Here is a 25795-nt window from a genome sequence, read left to right as displayed (position 1 = left end):
CCCCCTCCTCCCCCTCCTCCCCCCTCCTCCCACCTCCTCCCCCCTCTCCCCCTACCCCACCCCTCCCTACCCTACCCTACCCTATCCTATCTTATCCTAGCTTGCCTACGATGGTTGATTTCTCATATATATAGTTAAATTCCATGAGCTAGTATCCGCGAGATGTAAAAGGAAGTCAACCCAATACTTTAGTCTCGTCACTACTAGATGGCGCCACTATGAATATTACTTTAGTCTTTCACTCTTAACTAGTGAATCTTCTGAAAAAGAAACGGCGCCACCAAAGAAATCGAGAAATTACAAAAACAAATATCATTTTTTTGTTTATTGAATACAATTTACTCACAGTTTTCAAATCGACAGAAAATACCTTCAACAATAAATCTGTACATGTCGTCGTCAACGTCATTAAAGAGAGCCGCTATCGAGCAATAGATGGCGGAAAGATCAGAAATTAAGAAACATCATCTTATATTACTAAATGCTGCTACCATATATTCATCCATATTTCATCAAAAATAATCATATTTTCCACTTCCAACTCCGTCAGTCTTTATAAAAAGCTTATTTTTGATGTTCTTTTGGGTGATCACCCTCGAACCAAACTGCTCAGATTACTTTTACAAAACGAACTATAGATTGCGTCACCGTACATAATTGGTGTCGTTTTTCGATGATGATGTTCAAGGTAGTCAACCCTAACCCAAAATACCGGAATTAATGGGTAGCGATTTTAAATGGATTTATTTCTCAGATGGTCATCCTTACACATCTTTTTTTTCAAAAAATTAATTATATATTGTGGCGGCATCTATTTGTTGGTAACGTACTAGTTTTCTATCGTGACTCCATTTCATTTTTTACAGTGGTATTGTAGCGTAACTTCCCTACCGCTCATGATTTCATAATGTAATATGTTTTCGTTTTTAGTTTGTCCTCCGACGTTAACCTATTTTTCATTTCATTCCGGTGTAAATGCTAGGGATTAGGGATCTGTATTGACAGAATTATCAACATACTTTGGCTTGGCCTATTCGCGCGGAGATGGCGCTGTCAGTAGCTTTCTCGGTATAATTAGAACTCGTTTTTCTTACACATTTCTTTATTTGAAAAAGTATTGTGGTAAAAAGTTTAGGAACGTTGGATCCATCTGCAAGTGGACTCGTTCTAGTTGATTTCGTCTATTGGAACTGCAAATAAGTTTTTCTGGAACCTTAGCGGTATTTGGAAAGGAAATTAATTTGAACTTTTCTGCCTGGTCTAGGTATGTAATATATCGAGCTAAACTTTAAGCATATTATTTATATTCTTCATTTTATTTTATAGAAACTTAGTCGTATTTTCAACGCAATCTGTCATACAACCGATCAACTGGGAATAAAACCTTTTTAACCCGAATTATTCTCCATGGTGTACGAACTTATTTTTCCCACCCCACTTCAGTATTAACTGTTAAAAGTTCACGAAGGACGTAACTGGGCGAGATGGAGAATTTGCCCAAAAGTATGAAGAAAAATTTAATGAAAATATCGGAAATACTGTCATTATTGAAACCTGAACAAGTTGAGAGTAAAAATGCATTTTTTAACTAACAATATTAAATAAATACACAAATTTACATTGATGTACATAAATGTATAGTAATACTCTTCTGAAAACAATACTTTGAGTATATCATCTACTTTATCACAAATAAAATATAAAACATATCATATATTTGGAGGCTTCTGATGAATTGTAAATTGAATAGCAATCAAAATATTCAGTAGAAAAATGCTAGCAAGCAGATGTCAAAGACACACACCATATTTCTTACATTTATGACCCCCTGTTTTTCAAAAATATATTGCCCCCTATTTGCAGTTATAAAATATATAGTGTTTTGAATAGACCCAAAGTAGGAGATATTAGCCTTCTATAAGTATACTGTGCCCGTCTATCCTACACGGTCCTTCAGGAAGAAATATAAATGTTCACAGGAGTCATAATTTTTTATTCATTTCAATTCAAAACATGGCATATTTACACTAGTACCTACATGCTACGAATCTACGATATCACATGCATTTATCAAATATAAGGAAATATACTTTGGAATGCACAATAATGCACATGTATATTGTCTACAGATGCCTGTGTACAACTTTTATTCCTATATTCGGACAATGGTTGGTTATAAAAATAATATCATTAGAGGAGTCACTTTTATAATAGAGTGGGAATAATGCAAGAAATACTTTGGAAGTATTTTAGATAAAATTAACTTTTGGAAGATACCAAATTAAACGTACAGATTAAAATTCTATAGGAACTGAAAATTAAAATGTTTTAAATTTTTATATAAATCTGAATTATAGTTGTACCCTTTTATGACATATTTATAGCTGAATACTTTAATCCAGTGAGTTTTATTATCAATCAGAATACTATTTTTTGTGATAAATAGTTAATAAAATATATGACTATATAAATATATGAATAATTCATTCAAACTCTTTCTCGCATTAAACCAACTCTATCATTGCACAAGCATTCTAACTTTTTATTTTCAAACCACTCGCAAGCAACAAACGTTATTGTTCTAAAGACATATTGCTCTGTATAAATTAATACTTGAAGAGAACAAGCTAAAGTAGAGAAGAAAAATGATTTTCATCGTCAAGTTCAAGTTGGACTAATATTTCTCATCACGAATATTGGAACTCCAGTTGTTCTGAAATTCCAAATCTTAACTCAGTTTAAACTTCATTTGTATAGATATTACACATTTATATTTTCAAAGGTCCCCATGTCCTTTTGTTTGAGAATCTGGTGCTCAACTTATCAGTTTTCTAATTTATTATGAAATCATTAAAAATACATTTTTAATGTATTACATGAAATATTGATAACAACAATTTTTAGTAATCCATTTTAGAAAATATTACACCAGACATCATACTCAAAAATATCATTATTTGAATGGATTTTTTTGAGACAAGAAGGATTTCATGAATATTCAAGAGAGGGCAGGTATATTCATTCTTTGCAAAGATTTAATGAGTTTTTTGTTAAAATCAACAGCCAATAAATAAGAAAAATAAATAATTTTTGGTAACATGTGCTTATAGTCTAAGAGCTTACAATGAAAATAATGATATGATGCAACAAATGAAACTCTCCTTATTACTTGAAAAGCAATCATACAAATTCATTCTTGGAGAATAAAGCGCCACCTAGCCAGTTCAGCTGAATACATTTCCACAGACTTCAAGTCAGGAATTGAAAATTTTCCGATGTCAGTGAAGTTGTATTTCATAAAAATTTGTTCAATGACAAAGAAAAACTTTGAATTTTTTCAAAAATATTATTTATCACCCAATGAAACCATATTTTTTTAATACAGATATGGATTTTGACGTATTGGCCATCTATTTTTGAATTCTTCATCAATCAAGTGACTACTTTTCCAAGTTTTATATTTTGTCAAAATATCAATTTTTTTTTAATGGCTTTCAAGTTTTGCTGTGATCTCCAAACGTTTCAAGTGCAACTGTGGCAGTCATCTTCAGTGGCTTTGTCGTTGTCAACTGAAACTCACGTCAAAAAGAGTACTTCGACCGCGCCACTGAACACTTTAATGAATTGAATAAAAACACTTTTGTCTAATTACCATTAATTAATTTCATTTATACAACCGGTTTCGAGTTCAAACCCCCCATATCAAGTATAAAACTGAAATGTGAACTTTAAAAACTCGGTTATATCGTGAGTTTTTCTGTTTATCTGTTTAAAATCTGTTTTTCCGTTAACCAGCTGTCGCACCCCTACGAACGACAACCCTCAGAAGTCGAAACTTGTGCGAGCTAAGGATTAACGAGGTCTTACCTTTTAACGTGTGATTCCTAACACGGTAGGTAAGAAGGAAGGACAGGTAGTTGAACGAACCAGGGTGCCATCTTTAAAATTCAACACTGAAGATAATAGGGGTTGTTGAACTTATAAATTCAAGAGTGGAGACTTACATATATCGAGTTGCTCGTTGCTCTGATTTTTAATTGATTTGTTAATTTCTATGGCTTCCAACAAATTTATTTTTTTCCCTTCATTACATATGTGTAGGATTTTGAGGTAATCTTTACTTATCTTGTGTTTTGATTCTTGAAGATGTTTATACATTGTAGATTTTTTGTCCAAATAGACGTGTTCACGGAGCTTTTCTTCAAAATTTCTACCGGTTTGTCCTGCAGAGCAGGGTTCACATTTCAGTTCTATACTTGATAATGGGGTTAACCCGAAATTGGTCGTATAAATAAAATTACCTAGTGGTAATTAGACAAAAGTGTTTTTATTCATTTCATTAAAGTGATCATGAATTACCACAAAATAAACAAGTCATCAATCACACCTATCACGCCACTGAAGATGACTGCCGCAGTTACAGTTGAAACGTTTGGAGATTATAACCAAAGAAGATCACGGCAGAACCCGGAAGCCAATCAAAACATTGACGCCAGCCGTGAAAGCCTACATTCCTATGTCAAATATCTGTTCTCTTAATAGTTGAACGAACGTGACAAGTTTTTTTGAAAAATAAAGGTTTCTACTTCGACAACTTCTAGCAGTATTCTCGTTTTTCAGCCATCCTTTGTCTTCTGATAATTTATATCAATATTTTTAAAGATATAAAATTGCTAAAACGGTACTTAATGCTAGTCACCCAGTAAGAGGAGTTTTCATATAAAAATGTTCAGTGCATCTTATCTTTTTTATTTTCTCTTGCTAGCTTTCACTTTTTTGCAACGCAGTAATCAACTAGTTTTAAATACTTGTACACACTAGACAATCACATGATTATAAAAATTAATGATATAAAACATAAAAAGAATTGTATAATAATAAAAATTATTGTTTTAAAACAGTATTTCAAACATTAATAATAAAAAACATATTTCATAAAAGTATTCAACAACAAATTCGAGAAAAAACGAAACAATTATAAATAGGTTTACCGATACATGCTATAAAAATTTACATTGGTATCTATACAGACTCGTGTATTACAAGTAATACACATAATATCATAATTATTCAAATCAATGAAAGTCTATCAATTGAAAATATATTTGATAAACCTCATTCTTTAACGGTTGATAAAACAATTTTTCAATAATAAAAATTCCAAATTACAGTTTTGTGTAAAAATTCTGAGTCAATAATATTTTTGGTAAATTTTCGTTATGTGGACACCCGGCGATTTTGAAAAAATGTTTGACTGTACTTACGTATTTTGATGCGTTGATTACGAATCCGAAAGAAAAAAAGCGGCGCTCTCCCTCATTTAGAAAGTTACGGCCCTTCAAAGTTCAGAAAAGGGCAACTTTTCAGCCTTCTTTTTCACTAAATAAACTATTTAAAAACACAAGCATTTATTCACTAGGTCACCTTTACACCTTATTCCTCCTTCTTTAACACTTTTCACTTCAATAATCAACATTTTTCTTATAAAAAACTTAATTTAAAAACTCATGCTTCTCCTGGTGACTTTATTCTATTTTTAGGTTAGTTACTAGTGACATTTCAGAAAAAAGCGGTTGTTATTTACCGTCGCCTACTATTTCAAATTCGTAATACACCACCAAAAATCAATTTACGAAGAATGAAGGTAAAAAAACATTTGAATTACTTCAGGAATATGGACTGCATCAGTCGTACCAACCATATCATTAATCTTAAAAACGTAAAATACAGTGATATGTAACCAAAAAGCAGCTCCGTACATTTTTTAACATTTTTATAAGAAAAATGTTGATTATTGAAGTGAAAAGTGTTAAAGAAGGAGGAATAAGGTGTAAAGGTGACCTAGTGAATAAATGCTTGTGTTTTTAAATAGTTTATTTAGTGAAAAAGAAGCTGAAAAGTTGCCCTTTTCTGAACTTTGTAGGGCCGTAACTTTTTAAATAAGGGAGAGCGCCGCTTTTTTCTTTCGGATTCGTAATCTACGCATCAAAATACGTAAGTACAATCAAAAATTTTTTCAAAATCGCCGGTGTCCACATAACGAAAATTTACCCAGACTCTAACTGGCTTCAGTATGCGTAAACGAGATATTTCACATTCAAATTTGCTGCACTTTGAACAGAATACCTGTCGGCAATTCCTACAATGGTGCTTTCTCTCATATATTGTGAATTTATTGCTGCATCCAGCACAGTAATCCGCCCCTTCGTCTTTCAACCAATGTTCGGCAGCTCTTCCCGGGATGTCACAAACACTCCAAGAAAATACTCTACCTTGAGTATCACCCACGTACACGCAACAGTGATCTCTAAAAATAAATAATAATCGAATAATTATATACAGAAACATACCCCCTACAAGACTGAAGTTCAGGGGCTATGGTACCAACATAACAATTAAAATTGTGGCAGCAGGTGCAACTTATATAACACTTTCACAACTACTATAAGAAAAACCTTTAGAGGAACTGATACAAATTTCATTTTTGAAGATATATTCAAGTGATGTTGGTAATTTTATGACAAGAGCAAAAAGACCTTAGTCAAAAATCGGTTGAACACATTTCATAGAAATGTATCGGTATCTCAAGAGTGTGCACATTATTCAGATAAATTAATTGATGCTATAAAATTATTCTACCGAGTACCAGATTTCTCAAATATATTAACATGAAAGGCCAAACTCTTGAAACAATGGGACATTTTCATCACCTCTCAAGTGATTGTATCATCAAAAAATATCTGTCTCTGAAATTGAGAGTATGTTATACAATTAGCAAAACAGTTTTACTTACTTTGATACTGCCAAAGCTGTCACAGAAGCAGGTTCGACATTATATTTTCTGTCGTAAGCTGTGTGCATGGTGAGTTTACTTTTGAATACCAACTGTCTCTGCCATTTGAAACCTGAAATGTTTAAATAAAACAATACACTGCTTCTAACAAATTTTTGCTTCAAGGTACTCTCGTACTTCAAGGTACTCTTGTAAGGACAGGAACATCTTTTCTTTTTTCCCTATATGTAAATAGATAATTTATTGATTATGAAGTAATCAATACAAAGCAGGATTGTTTACGTTTAGATTTTCCTACTGATGAATTTTCCTACTGAAAATAGTTCAATATTGTCAGCCTACATTAATAATTTGTTGAATTTTGGTTAATTTCAAACATATTTTCAGTAGAATCGATTGATGTACCATCACAATCTTTTCAATTTATGACAGATAAATATGAAAGTGTGATCAAAAATCGAATGAGCAGAAATAAAGTATCCTTACCGGGTCTAAGAGAGTTCAATGGATTAATTGGTTTCTTTTTGGCTTCAGAAATCTTAACAAAAGAATCTGTGAGGCTTGTATCTGATTTGCTAGTTCTCATTCCTGATCCATCATCCACGTCAATGCTGGCACACTCGGCGCTATTACCGCCTGAATAAAAAAAAATTAAAATTCAATTTTTGTCAACCTCGAAAAAAAGGAGTTTATCAATTTGACATATATGGTATGTAATATCATTGACACTACGATATTTTCACATTTACTTCGATAGTATTCAATGCCAGGTATGAAATAATAAATAAATAAATAAATAAATATATATTGTTATGATAAGTTTTTTATAAGATTATTCTGTTTTCAAAGTTAAAGATTTTCATATTTTAATTAGTTGAATGTTAAAAGTTTGCATTTATTTTAGTAGTTAAAAGTTAAAAGTTTGTATTTATTTTGATAGTTCGATGTTAAAAGTTTTTCATATTATTATTAATTTGATGTTAAAAGTTCACATATTTTGTTAGTTCACTGTTGAAAGTTTGTGAAAATCAAAGTTATTCTTAGATGTTCAATTTTATTAGAAAGCCAGATACTTTACCTTTATTCAAATTCTTATCTGTATAATTGGAGTAATGTTCATGCCCAGATCAGGCAAAGTTGTGACTTATCAGTATTAGAGTATTTCAGATCATTTCCAAACAGCACAACTAACCAGAAACCATCAATCATCGGGATAAATACACTGAAAACAGTAAAGACATTAATACAACATAATAACATACAATAAAACAGATTTACACTACAAATTAATAACAAAAATTCAATTAACACTGACATTAGGAATTTTATCTGAAAAATGGTAAGAACACTCAGTACATGATTTGGATGCAAGTAAAGAGTAGCCAATCAGATTGATGAATTGAAAAGGAGGTGTTAACTTCTGAAAAATGATGAATTTTGGATTCAAAATTAGAAAAATTCAAAACAAAATTATTAGTATTAGTGAAAATTGGGTAACAGAAATCGTAGATATAATATGTGTGAACAGTAAAAAGTGTCAAAATTGAAGAAATTTCAAAATTATTGTCATGAAGAGTAGCAGGCAGGAAAATTTTGTCTGGTTGCCAGGGGTGAATCAATAATGAGGAAGAGAGAAGCTTTTGAATTGTCCAGACGCGAATTTTTTTGAAGAGCTGTTAGAAATAAAAAGGGAAAAGAAAGAGACACGGCCGTTTTGCATGTTTTTATCAATATAAAACCATCAATAGGAGCCAGAGTATAAATAATAATAACGAGAAAGGATACTTACTGGAGATTTTAGAGTGTCTGGAAGAATTCAAAATTCCAATCAGGGGAAAACCAATCCAGGGAAGCTGTACCAGTTTTGAGGTATTACAATATCATTTATAATTCCCAATCCATAAGCAGAATACATTTTGAAAATCTTGAACAATTCATAACCTCCAAATCGAATCAAAAGTTTTCCAGTCACAAGGAACTTCCAGTGTGAAAATCACAACTTCTGAACTTCTATTTATCAACGAACTTCATCATTTTATTTACAAGAACTATTATTGGATTTAATATTAGGAAAATTTGAAAAATTCACTGACATTTAGCACATATATTTTAGATATTTTTAGAATCGTTTCCCACGCACGAACCACAGACATCTTAAGTTTTCAAGTAACTAATTTGCCGTTACACGTAAATTTAACTGTACGGAACACAATTCTAAGAATATTTTTGTTTCAAATTTAACATTTACTGGAACATTTCTCAGCATAAGGTATTTTTTTTAACTTTGAGACTAAGTTTTATTTTCAAAAACATAGACATACAAAATTTTATTCATAACACCTTTCCAAGAACTCTACTCTGAGAAAGAGAGCTGCATGAGCAAAATTAAAATGTCTGTTTTCAAACTGGCTTCGGCCGCGGCGAGACAATTGTTTTTCCTACTCCTACCTTCACTTTTTCTGAAACCACCATGCACCCTCGATCTTCTCCGCCTCGCAGGAGCTACAGGAGGTGCACACTCTTCGGTATCACTGCAAGTTTCCTTTTCATCTTGCTGTTCACTTCTCCATTCCTTGGTGCTGCTATCGTTACTTTTTTGCCTATCCATAGAACTTTTAACATTTTCTTCGGATAAACTGCTCTCAGAACCTGATTTCATGAGACTACCTAGAATAGGAAATTTAATGGAAACTTATAATTTGGAAATTCGTGGGAAATATTCTACATGCATATCACAATTTACAGATTTCACCATAGATTATTTTTGTATCAACTTAAAAAACGAGCGGGGGATATTTCTTGTGAAATTCTTTCTTCTACATTAATAGATTATAAAAAGGGTGTTCCAACTAAAACTTGACCATCCTTTGTGTCAGTATTGGACGTGTGATTGAAAATTTTAAAGAAGTCAATTTTCATTTCACCGGTAAAAGTCACTCTTTTTGGCGACACTTCACTAATATATCACCACAGCCGTTTAAGTAGTATGTCCTAGTGTTTACGTTTTTTTCCAAGTTAACCCCCCTTTTTGATCCAAAATGAAGAGAAATTTAGATTCCTGCAGTTTTTAACCATTCACTCAATTAAAAAAAATGTTATAATGAACTGAAACAATAAAATTACTCACTCATAGATCCAGTACTGGAAACGTTGATTTGCTTGACAAGTCGATGGTGTATGGGAGAAGGTTTAGTTGCAGTTTCCTTACAAGGTTTCGATGATTTAGACTCTACCACAGGTTTACAAGAAGTTGTAATGATTCTTTCTTCCTCAGGAACTTGAACATAATCTATTGACCACATCTATAAGTAAATGTTTAGTATATCAAGACCTACATTATTTGCCTAAATAATTATTTCTTGAAGCAAAGAAAACAAAATATATTTTACAAATTCTCACTCGAGTCACTCCATCAGTTGAACCAGTCATCATTACATTCAAGTGTACAAGCTACACACAAAATTTGTTGCATTCTATCAGCTCTTCCTACGCATGTGTTTACATTTGATAATTCATCGCCATTTATACTCCAGACATGCAAACTGAAAAAAAGATAAAAATAAAAGGTAGCATTAGAGCAATATTCATTTCAGCAATGATTTTTTTATACATATTCACACAAATAATCCATACTGTTAAAGAACACAAATGAAAAGTGAAAAAAGCAAAAAAGATATCATCATATTACAAATCGAAAATAAAGAAATTGGAAAAAAAAACTAAAAGAACCTGGAACAGAATGAATAGTGAATCAAATATAGAAAAGATGAAATCATAATTCAGCACGACATTATTATTTTTGGTTTAGTTAAATAGTATAAACAAGGGTGACAAGTTTTGTGATTTATCAACAGCAGTTACCAGCAAATTTATTGTGCTAAAAATCTACAAGAGTGGTAAGTTATGAAAGTATGATGAAGATTCCTATACAAATGCTACTTAGTCAATGCTATCAATCCTATGTAACCGCATTTTCTTGAAAGGACCCAACATCAAAATAACCCTGCATGAAATGAAGTAAAATTGAAATCAGCAGAGTAAACAGAAATTTTAGGTATACACACATGTATAGAACTAACCAAGTGGCAGCACAGGTTGCTATGTCTCCAGTTAAATCATTGATTGCGACTGCCGCCACTGGTCCTGCGTGACCTCTGAGCTGCCTGACAAAAACTCCTCGAGACAAGTCCCATATGATCGCCGTGCAATCTCTCGAACCAGATATGATGACGTTGTAAGCCGGACTAGCTGCGAGGCAAGTAATGGCATCAGTATGGGCATACAAATTATGTTTGATGCTCAGATTCTTCTACCTTGATTCATATTCCCACACTGTCACAACCTGTTTTCCAAAAATTATTGTTGAAATTAAATATTTTCGTAGTCGACACAAATATTTCAGGATTAAACAAAAAAAACTGTTGCTTACCGAACTGGTACCTGCTGTAACAATCAACTTGGGAGACGGACAAACGCAAGCTAAAATCTCCCCGTTATTTTGTATCACACTTTCTGATACAAAAACAGCTTTGTCACTTTCGTAGTTTCCTATCCTTAATGAATGGTCTGCGAAGCCCCAGGCCACATATTTGTTGAATAAAGGAGGCATCAACACCTTAGTTTGTTCGACTGCCAGGACAGTTCGTTCTATATGTAATATTTGACCTACAGATCTCTTCACTTCTGCAATGAAAATCTGAATCAGTATGGAATATTTTTCAACATTTTGTAAAAGTTATGGAAAATGAGAAATTTTCCGTAGTTACCATAGAATTATTCCCCATTTCGCGGTGTTGAAGGCATTTTTGACATCTATTAGATATATTACATCTAACCTAACCTAACGTAACCTAAAACAGTTACCGATATCAATAACGAACGTAGTTTCGAATGTTGAATTTAGAAAAAGTTTTCATTCTGAACTTCCAACCTGACCTTCAATTCAGAACGAACGTATTTTCGAATATTTCATTTAAAAAAATATTCATTTCAACATTTGACAGAGCAGATTATCCGTCACGACCTACTTTCAAGAGTGGATACATCTTAAATGTAACTGTTGTCCCGCCATCTGAAATGAAGTAGCCGAAGCTTTGGCTCCTAACACAGAAACCGTTGTTCAAAAAGAAATAAAACAGTCTGCTTTTCATGTTATTGACGTATGTTGGCATTCTCTGAAAAGAATATTTTTTTTGACATAGATGAACGTTATTAAACTCTTTCTCTTTCTATTTTAGTCAACTAGTGAACCCGAGGTCAAGCGATGAGAAATTGTTTTTCATTTTACGTTTAAGCGAATACAACGATCTTTCATATCACCTCATCCTGTTGGTTTTTCCATGTGTAAAACAATTATCAACAGGGAATTCATGAAAATTCAAGGGAGGAATAGGTTAAAGTCGGATATGCCAAGGTCACTACCACTGACGCCTTGCATCACAACGATAACACACCCATATTATCTACAAATACTTAATAATCCGATAAAACGTTCGCGTACTTTCGGCTCATCAATTCATAATTATCGTAACAGATAGGTATTCAAATGAAAGTTAATTAAGCTCAAACTGCAGACCCACTAGAAAGAAGAGTCGTTAGTTATTAAGGTAATAAAAAGAAAAATATTCGGCACATTTCTCTCCTACATTCGTTTTCTTTAAACCGGTTACCTGCCTGCATTATGTGTTTCCCGATTTCAGTCAATTCAGTGCTTGGTTGCGTGTAGGACTTGATTGTCTCTCGTACAATATTTATCTTATCATCCATCACAAACGCAACAGTTTCGTTTGTTGTAATTTTTATTTAATTCTTGAAATCATTTTATCATGAGTGCGACAATTCCGATAACATCGTTAAAATTTAATCTTCAACTTTAGAGTCAAAATCAATTTTTTAACTTTCAGTTTCGATTTTAAACTCAACATTTCGGTTTGGGCGACAAAATCAGGATTTTCATTCTCAATTTCAATATTGATATTTTGACTTCAAGCTCGTAATCTGTCGAGTATTTGGGTCGAAATTTCATCTTTAAACTTGTATTTTCGACTTCATACTCAATATTTCGACTTTCAACTCTTAATTCAAATTTCTAGTTTAAACACAATTATGTCATCAAAATCTAATTTTTTTTCTACTTCTGACTAATTGGCCCAAGGTTTTGACTCAAATATTCCACACTCAAACGAGGAGCAAAAATTTGATCAGTGAGGTAGTAAAGCAACTTATTGATTTAAAGAAGATCACATGGAGCCCAAAATAAGCATAAAATGATGACGTAGCCTGATTCAACAAAATGTTATTTCCATCAAATGAAGAGAAAAATTTGAGAACAGTAAAAAATTAGCCTGAAACTATGCTGATATTATTTCTTGAAAATAATTGCAAAAATCCAAAGTCGTTCTGCTAGCTTAAAAGATGTGTTTCTAATGGAGTTCTCATGTAAGTTTCAGTATAGTCGGCAACAAAACATAATTCCGTGACAGTTTCACGTTACTCGTGTTCTAGCGAAAATAGTATCATTAGTTCAAAATTGGAAGTAGGTACACTTTAATAAACTATTGTTGATGCTTTAAAACTGGATCAGGCTACAATTCGATATAATATTTCATCAGTCTTGAAAATTATTAGTGTGAACATAATCTTAATTTCATTGAAAGATCATATTGTCAAATGAAATGAAAACGTTTTTTTGACTATTTGATTTGAAATGATCAATCAATTCCAATTGAAAACTTTCTGAATTATCGTTAACAAAATACTCATTACATTATCATTTAGATAAATATTTCGCAATGTATTTTTTGTTGTTGTTCATCAAAAATAATAATTATGATATACGAATACTAAAATCGCATGACTTCTTCAATTTGGTATGCATGTTTGATAACAATTGATATTGAATATCTTGCATTTGTTGTTTTGAAGTTTCTATTTTCACACGACAAGAACAAATGTTGCATAACATAACGGAAAGCAGAACCGTTCTTAATCTTGATCTGGGGCTGAAGCCCTAGGCAAGACCCTATAAAGCTGTAATATGTTCAATGTTTTTAGAGATATGCCAAATTGACATTTAAAGGATTGATGATAAAATTAGCAGGTGGAAACTCGACAGAAATTATATCAGACATTTTCGATTGTTGCAATTTGTGCATATAATTTTTTTATGTTGATTCGTTTACAAGTGAAAGTATTACAAACTGAAATTTTCATAGAAATTTGAACTTTTTCCACAATGTAATGATATTCATTTTGAAATATATAAATTTACCAACCAAAATAAATATTTTAAATAGGTACGGGTAGGTACAGGTGAACTTGCCGGTAATATCAATAATAATATTTGAAAGTCTTCGCACCGTGCTGTGTTTACAATCTTCAACAAAAACGTCAATTCGGTATATCTTTGAAAGGATACTATATTTTTTCTAACTGAAATTTCCTTTCCTTTCTATCGATCTCATTCAAGATTTCTCAAAACAATAGGCTTTCGTACTAGAGTAGTACCACTGAATAAGATGTATTTCTGATCGAAACATCGCTACTCATCATTAGAATATTAAAATACCAATGCAGTGTATCCGAGTTCTATTTTCAGATAGTTCACTGTCATTGAGATGGTTAAAATAGTCATGAATTCGCTTCATCCTTATATTTCTCGTTTAAGACAGAGATTTAGGTTTAGGAACACTCTTTGCAATTGTTTCTGATGAATAATTTATCAGTGAATCATCACTTTGTAGATATTGTAACCTTTCGTGTTTTCGAATTGTTTTGTTACTTTTTTCAGATTCCACCATTCCTGAAAAAACTATTTTGTCAAAATGACCATTTTTTCTAATAATCACAAAACAATCAGAGATAAAGAATTTTTTCACTGAAATACCGAGATGAAGAAAATTTTTCCCATTTTTAATTTTTCTGCGAAAATGGGTATTTTTTCAAAACTTCATTCGTTTCAGACTCATCTGAAAATCAGTTTTTTCACTACCGAGGTTTGAACTCAATGATGAAAGTTAAATCTGTTCTGTTTTTGGTTCAGGCACAATATTTCATCATAAATAGCGGCGGACACTTTTTGAAACACATTATGGGGGTAGTAGGTTCCTTTGAAAATTTTATATTACCTATAACTCTTTTCATTCAAAAGTAATCAGTAATCTATGAAGAGAAGAGTTGAAATTGTTACTTTTCCCTGGGACGCAGATGAAAACCCAACGTAACTGGCAGCGACAGTACAAAGTCATAATGAACGTATTTTTTTGTATAAAATCTTTCGTAATTATATTTTAATAGTATTGAACTGAATTGTCTCTCGCCATTTCTCTCGGCTATATATTTTTTCATTGTGAAATTTTAATTTTTTTCACATTAAACGAATTAATGGATATCTCAGTAACTACAGATAAGTCTACTAATGCTTCACTCATGAAAAAATTTGACTCCAGTGAGAAAGTCATAGTTTTCGAGTTGTTTTTAAAAAGAAAAAAATGATAAACTTACTTAATAAATATTCTACAGCAGTAATATTTTTGGTATGTTTTAACTACAACTTCTGATATTTCTATTATTGTTCAAAATATTTTAGAACATTTCAGTGTTATAATGATTATAGATATAGACAAAAAATTTATATCTGTCTTAAACTGTAAAGAGTATAGCGGTAACAAACTAAGAAATACAATCTGACCCTGTCTGTTTCAAGACTATAATACCATGGAAGTATTTCCTCTCAGAAGACCAAAAATATTTTCAACTCTATATCTTTTTTTTTCAGAATAGCAGAAGGTAAATCGGTAACACCTCTCAACAAAGTTGAACTTTTATCCCCTATTACCAATCCAGACAAAGTTGCCTGTGTGGGACTTAATTATAGTGGACATTGTGAGGAGCAAAATATACCACTACCTCAAGAACCAATGATCTTCAGTAAATTCTCTTCTTGTATCGTTGGACCTTTCAGCAATGTCGAGATACCACCAATCACAAACGTAAGAATTTTTTATGCACCAAAGTCGAAACCGTCAGGCCAATATGTATATTCATTTCATATGCTGCCACCGATATTGGAATAGAATATTTGGTAAATTTTCGTTATCTGGACACCCGGCGATTTTGAAAAAATTTTTGACTGTACTTACGTATTTTGATGCGTAGATTACGAATCCGAAAGAAAAAAGCGGCGCTCTCCCTTATTTAAAAAGTTATGGCCCTTCAAAGTTCAGAAAAGGGCAACTTTTCAGCCTTCTTTTTCACTAAATAAACTATTTAAAAACACAAGCATTTATTCACTAGGTCACCTTTACACCTTATGCCTCCTTCTTTAACACTTTTCACTTCAATAATCAACATTTTTCTTATAAAAATATTAAAAAATGTACGGAGCTGCTTTTTGGTTACATATCACTGTATTTTACGTTTTTAAGGTTAATGATATGGTTGGTACGACTGATGCAGTCCATATTCCTGAAGTAAAGTTTTTCATAAGAAAAATGTTGATTATTGAAGTGAAAAGTGTTAAAGAAGGAGGAATAAGGTGTAAAGGTGACCTAGTGAATAAATGCTTGTGTTTTTAAACAGTTTTATTTAGTGAAAAAGAAGGCTGAAAAGTTGCCCTTTTCTGAACTTTGAAGGGCCGTAACTTTTTAAATAAGGGAGAGCGCCGCTTTTTTCTTTCGAATTCGTAATCTACGCATCAAAATACGTAAGTACAGTCAAAAATTTTTTCAAAATCGCCGGGTGTCCACATAACGAAAATTTACCGAATATTTGTTATTAACATTTGTTGGGTATTGAGCCAATAATGGAATTACACTTTCAAGCGATATATATTCATTCAAATGATGCGTTCAATATCTACCCCAGAATGATATAACATTATCTATGTTTGAATCAAAATGAAATCAATACTGATGTTTTTTAAACTATAACCTTAGAATGATCTCAGAAGTTTAATCCCTGTGTCAAATGTTCCTACATATATATGAATAATATAACACCAAGAATGCATGCATAAATTGTCATGGTGTGGAACTCAATTTGTACATGAGATTGTCGGAAGCGAATATCTACTTTATAAGTAATAAATTCTTACCTTCGTTTTTTCAAGTTTCACAACACATCCACTTACTAACAACTAACAAATAACCTAAAAATTTAATACACATGTCAACCATAAAAAGGTAACTGCTGTGAAGAACAGAAGAAGGAAGATCGGCGTTGGCGTGGTTGCGGTGTTGTATTTCCGTGGTGCATTCTCATTGTCTGTTTTGCCAACTTCTCGCTCACTTTCCCAATATTGGATTCCTAATATTTACCAACTTATAAATCATCTTAATAAGTGAATTAATCACATTTGAGAATTAGTAAGTCCACATTTCCAGATTCATTTCGAATATAATAATTATAATAATAATGGTTGTTATTATCATGAAAGAAAACAGAAAAATGAAATTAGTAATTACAATATCCGTATCTTACGTCACGTTTAAGGGCAGTCATATTATAGAATTTTCTCTGGATGTTTCGCCATCACCAATCAAATCAATATCAATGTTGTTTAAAGAATATTCACTCATCATCCATATATACTATGATTTGAAACTGGATAAATCAGCAATATATTCAGTGACTACATTTACTAGATTGGAAAGATATGAAAATAACTACCTATATAATTTTTAGGACTTATATTGGCTCAATATGTTTCTCATAATTTCAATATTTCTCTAATGGCCCAATAGGGAATTCATACTGTGGCCAATGTAGTGTGCTACTTTTGGGTTCTAAGTGGTCTACGATGTAGGCTTGTAAGACATTCATCTAGTAGTTTAACAATTGGATTTATTGTACGTATGTATACGTATGTATTTATATGTTCCATTCTTACCTGTTAGTTTTTTATTGTATTGTAATACAATAAAAAAAATAATACAAGGAACACAGGTACCGTTCTTGAATATTCTTTTGTGAATTGTTTTTTGTGTACTCGATATTTCAAAACAGTACGTGCTCAAAGTACTTGGACATGGTACAGAAATTATTTTTTTATAACAGAAAAAAATGACGCTGATCAAACTTCCAAACAAGCTCAAGTCTTGTGGAGCGCTTGTCAGGCTCTGCTCAGAGCAATAAAAGCAGGATGTCCAGGATTGCCTTGGAAAGACCAAATCAGACCTCTGGAACCAGAAATTGCAGCAGTTGAAAAGGCAGCAGGCGAGTTTCATCATCATTTTAATAAACAGCTATATACAGGCTGATTCACGGTGGATGGCACATTAGACGTTTCTGGTGAACCAGACAACGGATCACTTTGAAAATTTAATGGAGGGCATATTCGGACATTCTCTAGCCAACTAAAATATTTTCGACAATGCGGTGTTGCCGCTTCTATTAGAAAGCAGTAGCAACTTTGATTTTTCAAATGGAACACTCTGTATATAATATTATTTTTGGAATCTCCAACAATTGCCCGACAACTTTTCTTGATATTTCCCTATACCTATCTGTTACCGTTTTCGAAATAAAAATTAATTTCAATTTTTTTCTTCGAAAATCATGACTTCTAAAAATGCCGATATCTTTTAGTTAAGAAGTACTATGATATCGAAATTTGGTTTGGAGTTAGGTGATACTTGGACACTTCCCACACGTCAGCCTAATCTCCGTTACTTCAATACAGGGTGGTAAAAAAATACAGTTTTTTCGTTTGCTTGAAAAAGTTGCTGAAATTTGATTATTTTAAATGGAACACCCTGTATATTATTGAAAATTCGGAAAGCTGCTGAAATTTGCTTTCTTTCTATGTATATCATACCTATACCTAACTAGTCAAGTTTCGGACTTATGAACATTTATTTGTGAAAATGTCCCTTCAGAATGGTATTTCCATTCGGTATTTGGTAAGCAGGCCATGATTACTATTTGACAGTAGCGTTGTGACATTCTCCTAATAATATCGACATTTTCGTCACTTCAGAAGTTGCAAATACCTTCAAAACGATGGAACAAAACTATTCAAACGAAGTTCTTATGAATTTGTTTATTATTTTTGGACAGTGTGACAAAATTATCAGCAGAACATGTAGAAAGTTCAATGAAATGTATATATATATATATATATATATATATATATAATATATATATATATATATATATATATATATATATATATATATATATATATACACATCGGAAAAGTCTAGGGATATTTTTATAACATACTAAATATCATAAAAATGAATGCATGAGGTCGTTTAATTTCGATTAAATTGGTACACTCGACCACCCAGAACAAAGCCTGCAAAAACAGTAAGTAATCTTTTATCAAGTTTTTTACAAACTGTAGGTTTTCGGCTAAAATGAATAATCTGAAAGTATCGAGTTTGTACATTCTATGCAGTTCTTGCTCAGCAATTAAACTGGAAATATTGTGCTTTAACATGAAACGCCATCACTTACCATTGGCTGAGATGAATAGAGCTGTAGGGCTTCTTCAAGGTGGCATGCGACAAAATGATGTAGCTCTTCGTTTGGAGGTCTCCCAAAGTGTTATTAGTCGATTGTGGCGGCGTTTCCGTGAAACTAGCAGTCCAGCCGAACAACATCCAGGGCGAGGACGCGCTAGAACTGCAGTTCAAGACCGATTTTTGGTCTTAACCGCGAGAAGACAACCGACAATCACAGCACCTGAGTTGGTTAACGTGTTGCAACAAACGCACCAGGTAACCATTGGTCGTGATACTGTCAGAAATCGACTGCATGAAGCAGATCTCCACAACAGAAGGCCACTTAGATGTCCACCTTTGTCGAGAGGCAATCGCGGTAGAAGATTAGAGTGGTGTCAAGAACATCAAAACTGGGGTGCAAATGATTGGGCCACAGTTTTGTTTACAGACGAATCCAGATTTGGATTTCATCCAGATTCTCGTCGAGTAAGACTGTGGAGACGACCTGGAAATAATGAACGTTTGAGACACGTCCAGGAAGTCCACACATACAGAGATGGTACAGTAATGCTATGGGGCGGAATCATGATCGGCGGCAGAACCGATCTCGTTTTTCCAAATTGCTCCCTCACAGCTCGACAGTACCTCGACACCATTCTTCTATCTATCGTCCGTCCGTTTGCTGGTGCTGCTGGTGAAAACTTCCACCTAATGCACGATAATGCTCGTCCACATGTCGCGCGTCTAGTGACTGACTGGCTCACCAACGAAGGAGTTGATGTATTGCCATGGCCAGCACAATCACCGGACCTGAATCCCATCGAGCATGTGTGGGACATGCTTCAACGAAGAATTACTCCGCATATGGGGAACATTCACACAACGTTTCAATTGAGAGAGCTTTTAATCGCTGAATGGGCAAATGTACCTCAACAAGACATTGACAATCTCATTTTGTCGATGCACGATAGATGTAGGGCCGTAATAAACCAGCGTGGAGGCCATACTTTGTACTGATTCCAATTTTTTTTGTATTATGATTTTTTTTTCGGGGTGCCAAAGAAGAGCCATTTAATAAATTTTGTTGTAAGTTACATTCGTTTAATAATCACCCGTCACCTTTTTTTTCCCAAAAGCGATCTAAAAAAAATTATTGCCATTTTTAAAAATATCCCTAGACTTTTCCGATAAATATGAAAGTTATTGAGTGTCTTGATATAGAAACAGAAGTTAATATCGGACATAGCACTCAAGAAAGTGGCAAACCATAGACACGTGTTTCGGGCTTTTGGCCCATCATCCAGATGGGCCCATCATCCAGAGCTCATCCAGAAAAACAAAGATTTTGTATTTATATGATTCTATGAACTCGACTGCATGTTTTATATAATCCACTCATTTGAATTATTCTGTTTATTACGAACTAGAAAAGTTTCTTGCTAGCCCCTTCTGTGGGCTATTCGTCAAAAATAAGGCTCTGTTTTGTAGAAAAGGCAATAAATTATTGAGTTGGTGGCACCGTAAACAATTATTGCAGTAGACAACAAATATTCTCCTATTCCTACCGTTATAAGAAGAAATTACAACAGTTTTTCTTTATAAAGAATGATCCAAATATCTAAAAATTTGTATTTCAAAAGTACTTTGAAATATACAAATGAATTTTGTCTTATATGGTTATCGAGCATGCATTAACTTTTGGGTATTCTGATTTGAATTGTGCAATTTTCTCTCATAAAAATGATCTTGCACAGATACTGGTTGGATCGTGGAGACTTCGCGCAAACATTGAGGTACATGAACCTCCTGAAGGGTGCTCCGAGGTGCGTAGCGAAGCAGTGGATGGATGAGACGAGGATCCTGCTGGAAACGCAGCAGGCGGCCAACACTTTGATGGCGCACGCCGCCTCCAGCGGTTTGGCGTATCTGTGATCTTCCAAATTGACTAGTACTTCAGACTGTTGAATTATTTAATTGTCACGTTGTGATCCAGACTCAATATCAGATGTGTCGTAATCAAATATTATTTATTTTTGATCAGGAATTTTTTTAAATACATTTTACTTGTATTTTCAGCAGATGTTTTTTCGTCATTCTCGTTTTTGGTTGTCCGATTTTCCCGCTGTACCATTTTACTGAGGTTATAAATAAAACCAATTGTTGATTATTTTTTATGCTCGTTTTATTTGGTGGATGTATTACTAATGAGAGAATAAAAAGGGAGTCCAAGGCAAGATGGAAAATAATAATTATTTTCACGAATTGTTGCACAATAATCCACTTTTTTAATTTATCACTGACATAAATTTACATTTATAGTTGTCAAGTATCAATCTGAACCTGAACATTTATTATTTATCATGTCTCTTCGGGCGTCAATGACTTTTCTTTGGGTTTGGAATGCTGTTTTTTCAATTGAAAAATTATTTGAATTACCATTCATTTTGAAAAACAATTAGATAATTAATATTTTGACAATGATCTCATCTTGAAATTTAATAACATTTCTGTTATAGAAAAAAATTAGAATACTTGATAGTGACTCTTCTACTGTGCTGAAATAATTAAGAGTTAGGAGACGGAGTTTTGTTACAGTATAGTTTAACATTATTCCGTATAATTTGGTTTGGTAATCGAGATGTGATTGCCAAAAAAAATTAGGAAAAACATAATTTGACATCTCTTCTGCCATCCGTTTGTCAAGGTATGAACTATATAACTCAACATAAAAACACTCTACTGCCACAAAGATTTCTACATTTCCATTGAATCTTTATTCCGATAAGTTCAGCTGCTGAACACTAGATGGCGTCCTGGTAAACTTCATCGTCAACTAATTAGTATTTAGACTTACAACTTAATAACATTATCAACTGAATATTTCTCTATTTTAGAAATGAAAGATGATACAAGCCAGTGAAAGCATATCATTCGGTAAACGAACCAATTAGAATACTTGATAGGAATCCCATTTTCCTCAGTTACTCTTCTACAAAAAGTTGAGAGGAAGGAGAGTGAGTTTTGTTAAAGTATAGTTCCATAATTATCCATATATTGTGGTTTGGGTACCCAGATGTGATTTCCAAAGGAAAAGCCATGGGAAAAATAATTTAGCACCTTTCCTGCCTGTTTCTAAAGGTATGAGCTATATATTCCGACATACAAATATTCCACTGCCACAAAGATTTTTACATTTCTATTGGATCTTTATTCCAATAAGTCTAGTATTTCAATAAGTTCAGCTAGTGAACACTAGGTGGCGTCCGCGTGAACTTCACTTTTAACAAAATAAAATTTAGACTAGATAGAGAGAGATCATAGCTCCCAGGGTAGGCCGCCAGCTGTTTAACAGTGAAGAAGGGCGTGGATAAGATGGAGGGTAGAGCGCCACCCGCTTGATCAACCCTGGAGCTTATATAGCATACGAAACAAAAACGGGAAATTAACTGTAAACGGTAACCGATCGAATCAAACTCGAATCCAGTTAAAATATTCATAATTCCTTTCCCTAACATCTACACCTTTCTCAGTTGATTCCAAATTTGTTAACAAATCCCTTGATTTATCTGTCAGTTTATAAATTTTATTCAACCGTCATTATAGGACTCCCCCTATAATACTGGCAGGGCAAGGAGCCTTGAGCTCCTGAGGCCACAAAGTTTCAAATGTGAGAAGATTTCACTTTTCTAATTGTAAACAATACCAAAATGTTCATAAGATATAAATTATATTACACCTATAGCACAAATGTTTCAATTCTAAGGGGACTTTAATGAACCCAGGCTCCCCAAGGAAAAAAGGAGGATGTCTCTTCGATACTTGAGACGTCGCTGTTTTGAAGTTATACTTTACCTTAGATATAGCCATATCGCCAGCTTACAGTAGGTTGAGAGAATGAATTCATCTACGTAGGCATAAAAGCATATATCCTACACTAATATTCTTCCCCTTTTGGGCAGGTTTGAAGAACATAAACCGACCGTCAACATCAAAGACTATGCCCCAGAGAGATGATGTGGAACCACCACATAAGAGACACAAAATGGACTTCCACAATGAATGTTATTCTGAATGCAGCTCAAAGCCCCCAAAACGAGGAAGAAAAATAATATATGAAAAATATTCCGTACAGAGAAGCATGTTTTTAGCGGTTGTCACTCGTCCAGATATATCATTCTCAGTGAGCAGAGTTAGCAGATATTTGGAAAATCCAGGAAAGCAGCACTGGAAAGCAGTCAAACGTATTTTCAGATACCTAAAGGGTACTAAAAGTTATGGAATTCTATACAATGGTGGGAGCAACGAATATTTAAAAGCGTATTCAGATGCAGATTTTGCAGGAGACATTGATACTAGATATTCAACAACTGGCTATGTTACTTTATTATCGGGTTGTCCAGTTACATGGACATCTCAACGACAAAAGTGTTGCAACATCCACGACAGAATCTGAATATATTGCAGCTTGGGATGCCGCACAAGAAATAATATGGTTGAGAAGGTTGCTTAAAGAAATTGATGTTGACGTTTCGAATCCAACGGAACTTTTTGTTGATAATAGAAGTGCTATAAACTTGATGAGCTATGATGATCATCACAAACGAAAAAAATATCACTGTTGTTTACACCCAATCAGAAAACCAGTTGGCAGATATTTTAACCAAACCCTTACCACGAGAAAAATTTCAAGAAATCGACAAGGTCTGTGGGTAACGTCTTCGAAGTGAACAAACAGTGGGAGTGTTGAAGTAATCCATGTTCACTTCATTTCGATTGATCTTGTTTTTATGATTCCTTGGAAATCGTTGTTGATTGAATGAGTTTTAATGTCATTGTTAATACATAAAATGTATCGTTTGTATATTCATGATTAAAACCTGGTTCAGTAGAGTTTACAGTTCGATTTCCTACAAATTACAACACAGTTAATACTGCTGGACGATTCTATCTCTAACGCTCAATTCCTTCTACAGCAAATTGTCCTCTCCATTTCTCCATGAAAGCCATTTTCAATACATTCCTTTCCCGAATATTCTGAGGGAATACTATACATTCTGCACCCATCACTTCAACTATTCGAATTGATACTTCATGTATTGCTCGATGAACTGCAGTTCGACTCAAACTGCAAAAAAGTTTCCTCACCATCACCCCTTTATAGCTATATCGCCAGCTTACAGTAGGTCGAGAGAATGAATTCATCTACATAGGCATAAAAGCATATATCCTACACTAATATTCTTCCCCTTTTGGGCAGGTTTGAAGAACATAAATATTTGTTGAGATAATAGATCAAGCATCAAAAATCTAGTCTCTGATAAGTTATTTGTCCCTATCTTAATAACTGAGCTTATATGTGTGTGTGTGTGTGTGTGTGTCTCCCTCAAGGTGGCTTGCAGAACAAGAATGGTTTTAGAGTTACAAACTTAGGTCTGCAGTGCTCTGTCCGTACAACAATTGTGATCGGTACAACAGCGGTTAACTACTAACTACTGCTACTACTGTATTAGGCATTCATGCAAGGATGTCTAGTCTTATAGCAATACTAACACGAGGAAGCGGTATTCAGATGAAAGAAAGCCTAAAATGAAACAATTCATATTAGATGGAAACGGTTCACTGGAAGTGATGTCCGGGACGATACGTCTGGAGTCTGGACAGAATGATCAAGCTCATTCTCTGAATATATGAGTTGTCTCGTTGATAAATATCAACTCGCCTGTAGTGTCGTGTGGCCTATAGGTTTACTTTTGTCCCAAGAAGCCAAAATTCAAATCAGTAAGATTCTGTTCTCCATAAGCAATGGAATCCAACAAGTGAGTTGAATGTTTTACCAGCATCCAAATGCCAAGAATAAAAATTTCCTATTCTTATAAAAGATGATCATACTTGGATAATCCGAAAAATCGAGAAGTTTAGACATAAACTCGAAAATTAGCAAATGGCTACCAAAAGTATCACAACAAAATTTGAATTCGGCGGCAAGACATTCACGGAACCAAAGTCGTCAATTCACCGTTCCGTGTTCCGTCGGAGCACGGAATCCTTAAAGGGATTCGAATATGTGTTCGAATATAATTAATGCGTTCGAATATATCCTTGTATAGTTGTTTGCAAAAACGGGAAATTAACTGTAAACGGTAACCGATCGAATCAAACTCGAATCCAGTTAAAATATTCATAATTCCTTTCCCTAACATCTACACCTTTCTCAGTTGATTCCAAATTTGTTAACAAATCCCTTGATTTATCTGTCAGTTTATAAATTTTATTCAACCGTCATTATAGGACTCCCCCTATAATACTGGCAGGGCAAGGAGCCTTGAGCTCCTGAGGCCACAAAGTTTCAAATGTGAGAAGATTTCACTTTTCTAATTGTAAACAATACCAAAATGTTCATAAGATATAAATTATATTACACCTATAGCACAAATGTTTCAATTCTAAGGGGACTTTAATGAACCCAGGCTCCCCAAGGAAAAAAGGAGGATGTCTCTTCGATACTTGAGACGTCGCTGTTTTGAAGTTATACTTTACCTTAGATATAGCTATATCG

At 33.5% G+C, this 25795-nt stretch overlaps 2 protein-coding genes and 2 long non-coding RNA genes across 8 annotated transcripts; 3 read left to right on the top strand and 1 right to left on the bottom strand.

The window, feature by feature from the left end:
* Positions 1-1062: 1062 nt before the first annotated feature.
* Positions 1063-3333, top strand: LOC141483150 (uncharacterized). Its single transcript, XR_012465936.1, has 2 exons — positions 1063-1264; positions 1327-3333. It is a non-coding gene; the product is annotated as an uncharacterized lncRNA (long non-coding RNA).
* A 2637-nt stretch (positions 3334-5970) lies between these two features.
* LOC141483148 (uncharacterized) lies at positions 5971-18177 on the bottom strand. Of its 5 annotated transcripts, XM_074177597.1 has the most exons (10): positions 11729-11900; positions 11560-11643; positions 11223-11476; positions 10873-11135; positions 10193-10335; positions 9921-10095; positions 9242-9460; positions 7280-7429; positions 6794-6905; positions 5971-6307 (listed from the first exon to the last, which is right to left on the bottom strand). In XM_074177597.1, exons 5-10 carry the CDS (start codon positions 10223-10225, stop codon positions 5986-5988), a joined length of 1011 nt encoding a protein of 336 aa, XP_074033698.1. In that variant the 5' UTR covers positions 10226-10335; positions 10873-11135; positions 11223-11476; positions 11560-11643; positions 11729-11900; the 3' UTR covers positions 5971-5985. The 5 variants fall into 5 exon arrangements, with proteins under 5 accessions (XP_074033698.1, XP_074033697.1, XP_074033696.1 ...); XM_074177596.1 differs by lacking the exons at positions 11560-11643; positions 11729-11900 and adding an exon at positions 16887-18177; XM_074177595.1 differs by having other exon boundaries at positions 11560-11900.
* LOC141483149 (MICOS complex subunit Mic60-like) lies at positions 12265-21411 on the top strand. Its single transcript, XM_074177600.1, has 3 exons — positions 12265-12399; positions 15570-15783; positions 20994-21411. The coding sequence occupies exons 2-3, from the start codon at positions 15758-15760 to the stop codon at positions 21169-21171; spliced, it is 204 nt and encodes a 67-aa protein (XP_074033701.1). The 5' UTR covers positions 12265-12399; positions 15570-15757; the 3' UTR covers positions 21172-21411.
* A 1488-nt stretch (positions 21412-22899) lies between these two features.
* LOC141483151 (uncharacterized) lies at positions 22900-24132 on the top strand. The gene is made up of 2 exons (XR_012465937.1): positions 22900-23120; positions 23199-24132. It is a non-coding gene; the product is annotated as an uncharacterized lncRNA (long non-coding RNA).
* Positions 24133-25795: the final 1663 nt, after the last annotated feature.

The sequence above is a fragment of the Leptinotarsa decemlineata genome, unplaced genomic scaffold (genome assembly GCF_025532065.1).
Source record: "Leptinotarsa decemlineata unplaced genomic scaffold, Ldec_3_MD MMD2_tig00002974_RagTag_RagTag, whole genome shotgun sequence".
Taxonomy (NCBI): Eukaryota; Metazoa; Arthropoda; class Insecta; order Coleoptera; family Chrysomelidae; genus Leptinotarsa; species Leptinotarsa decemlineata.
The sequence above is the reverse complement of the archived record's forward strand: the minus strand, read 5'-3'. Positions and strand labels throughout refer to the sequence as shown.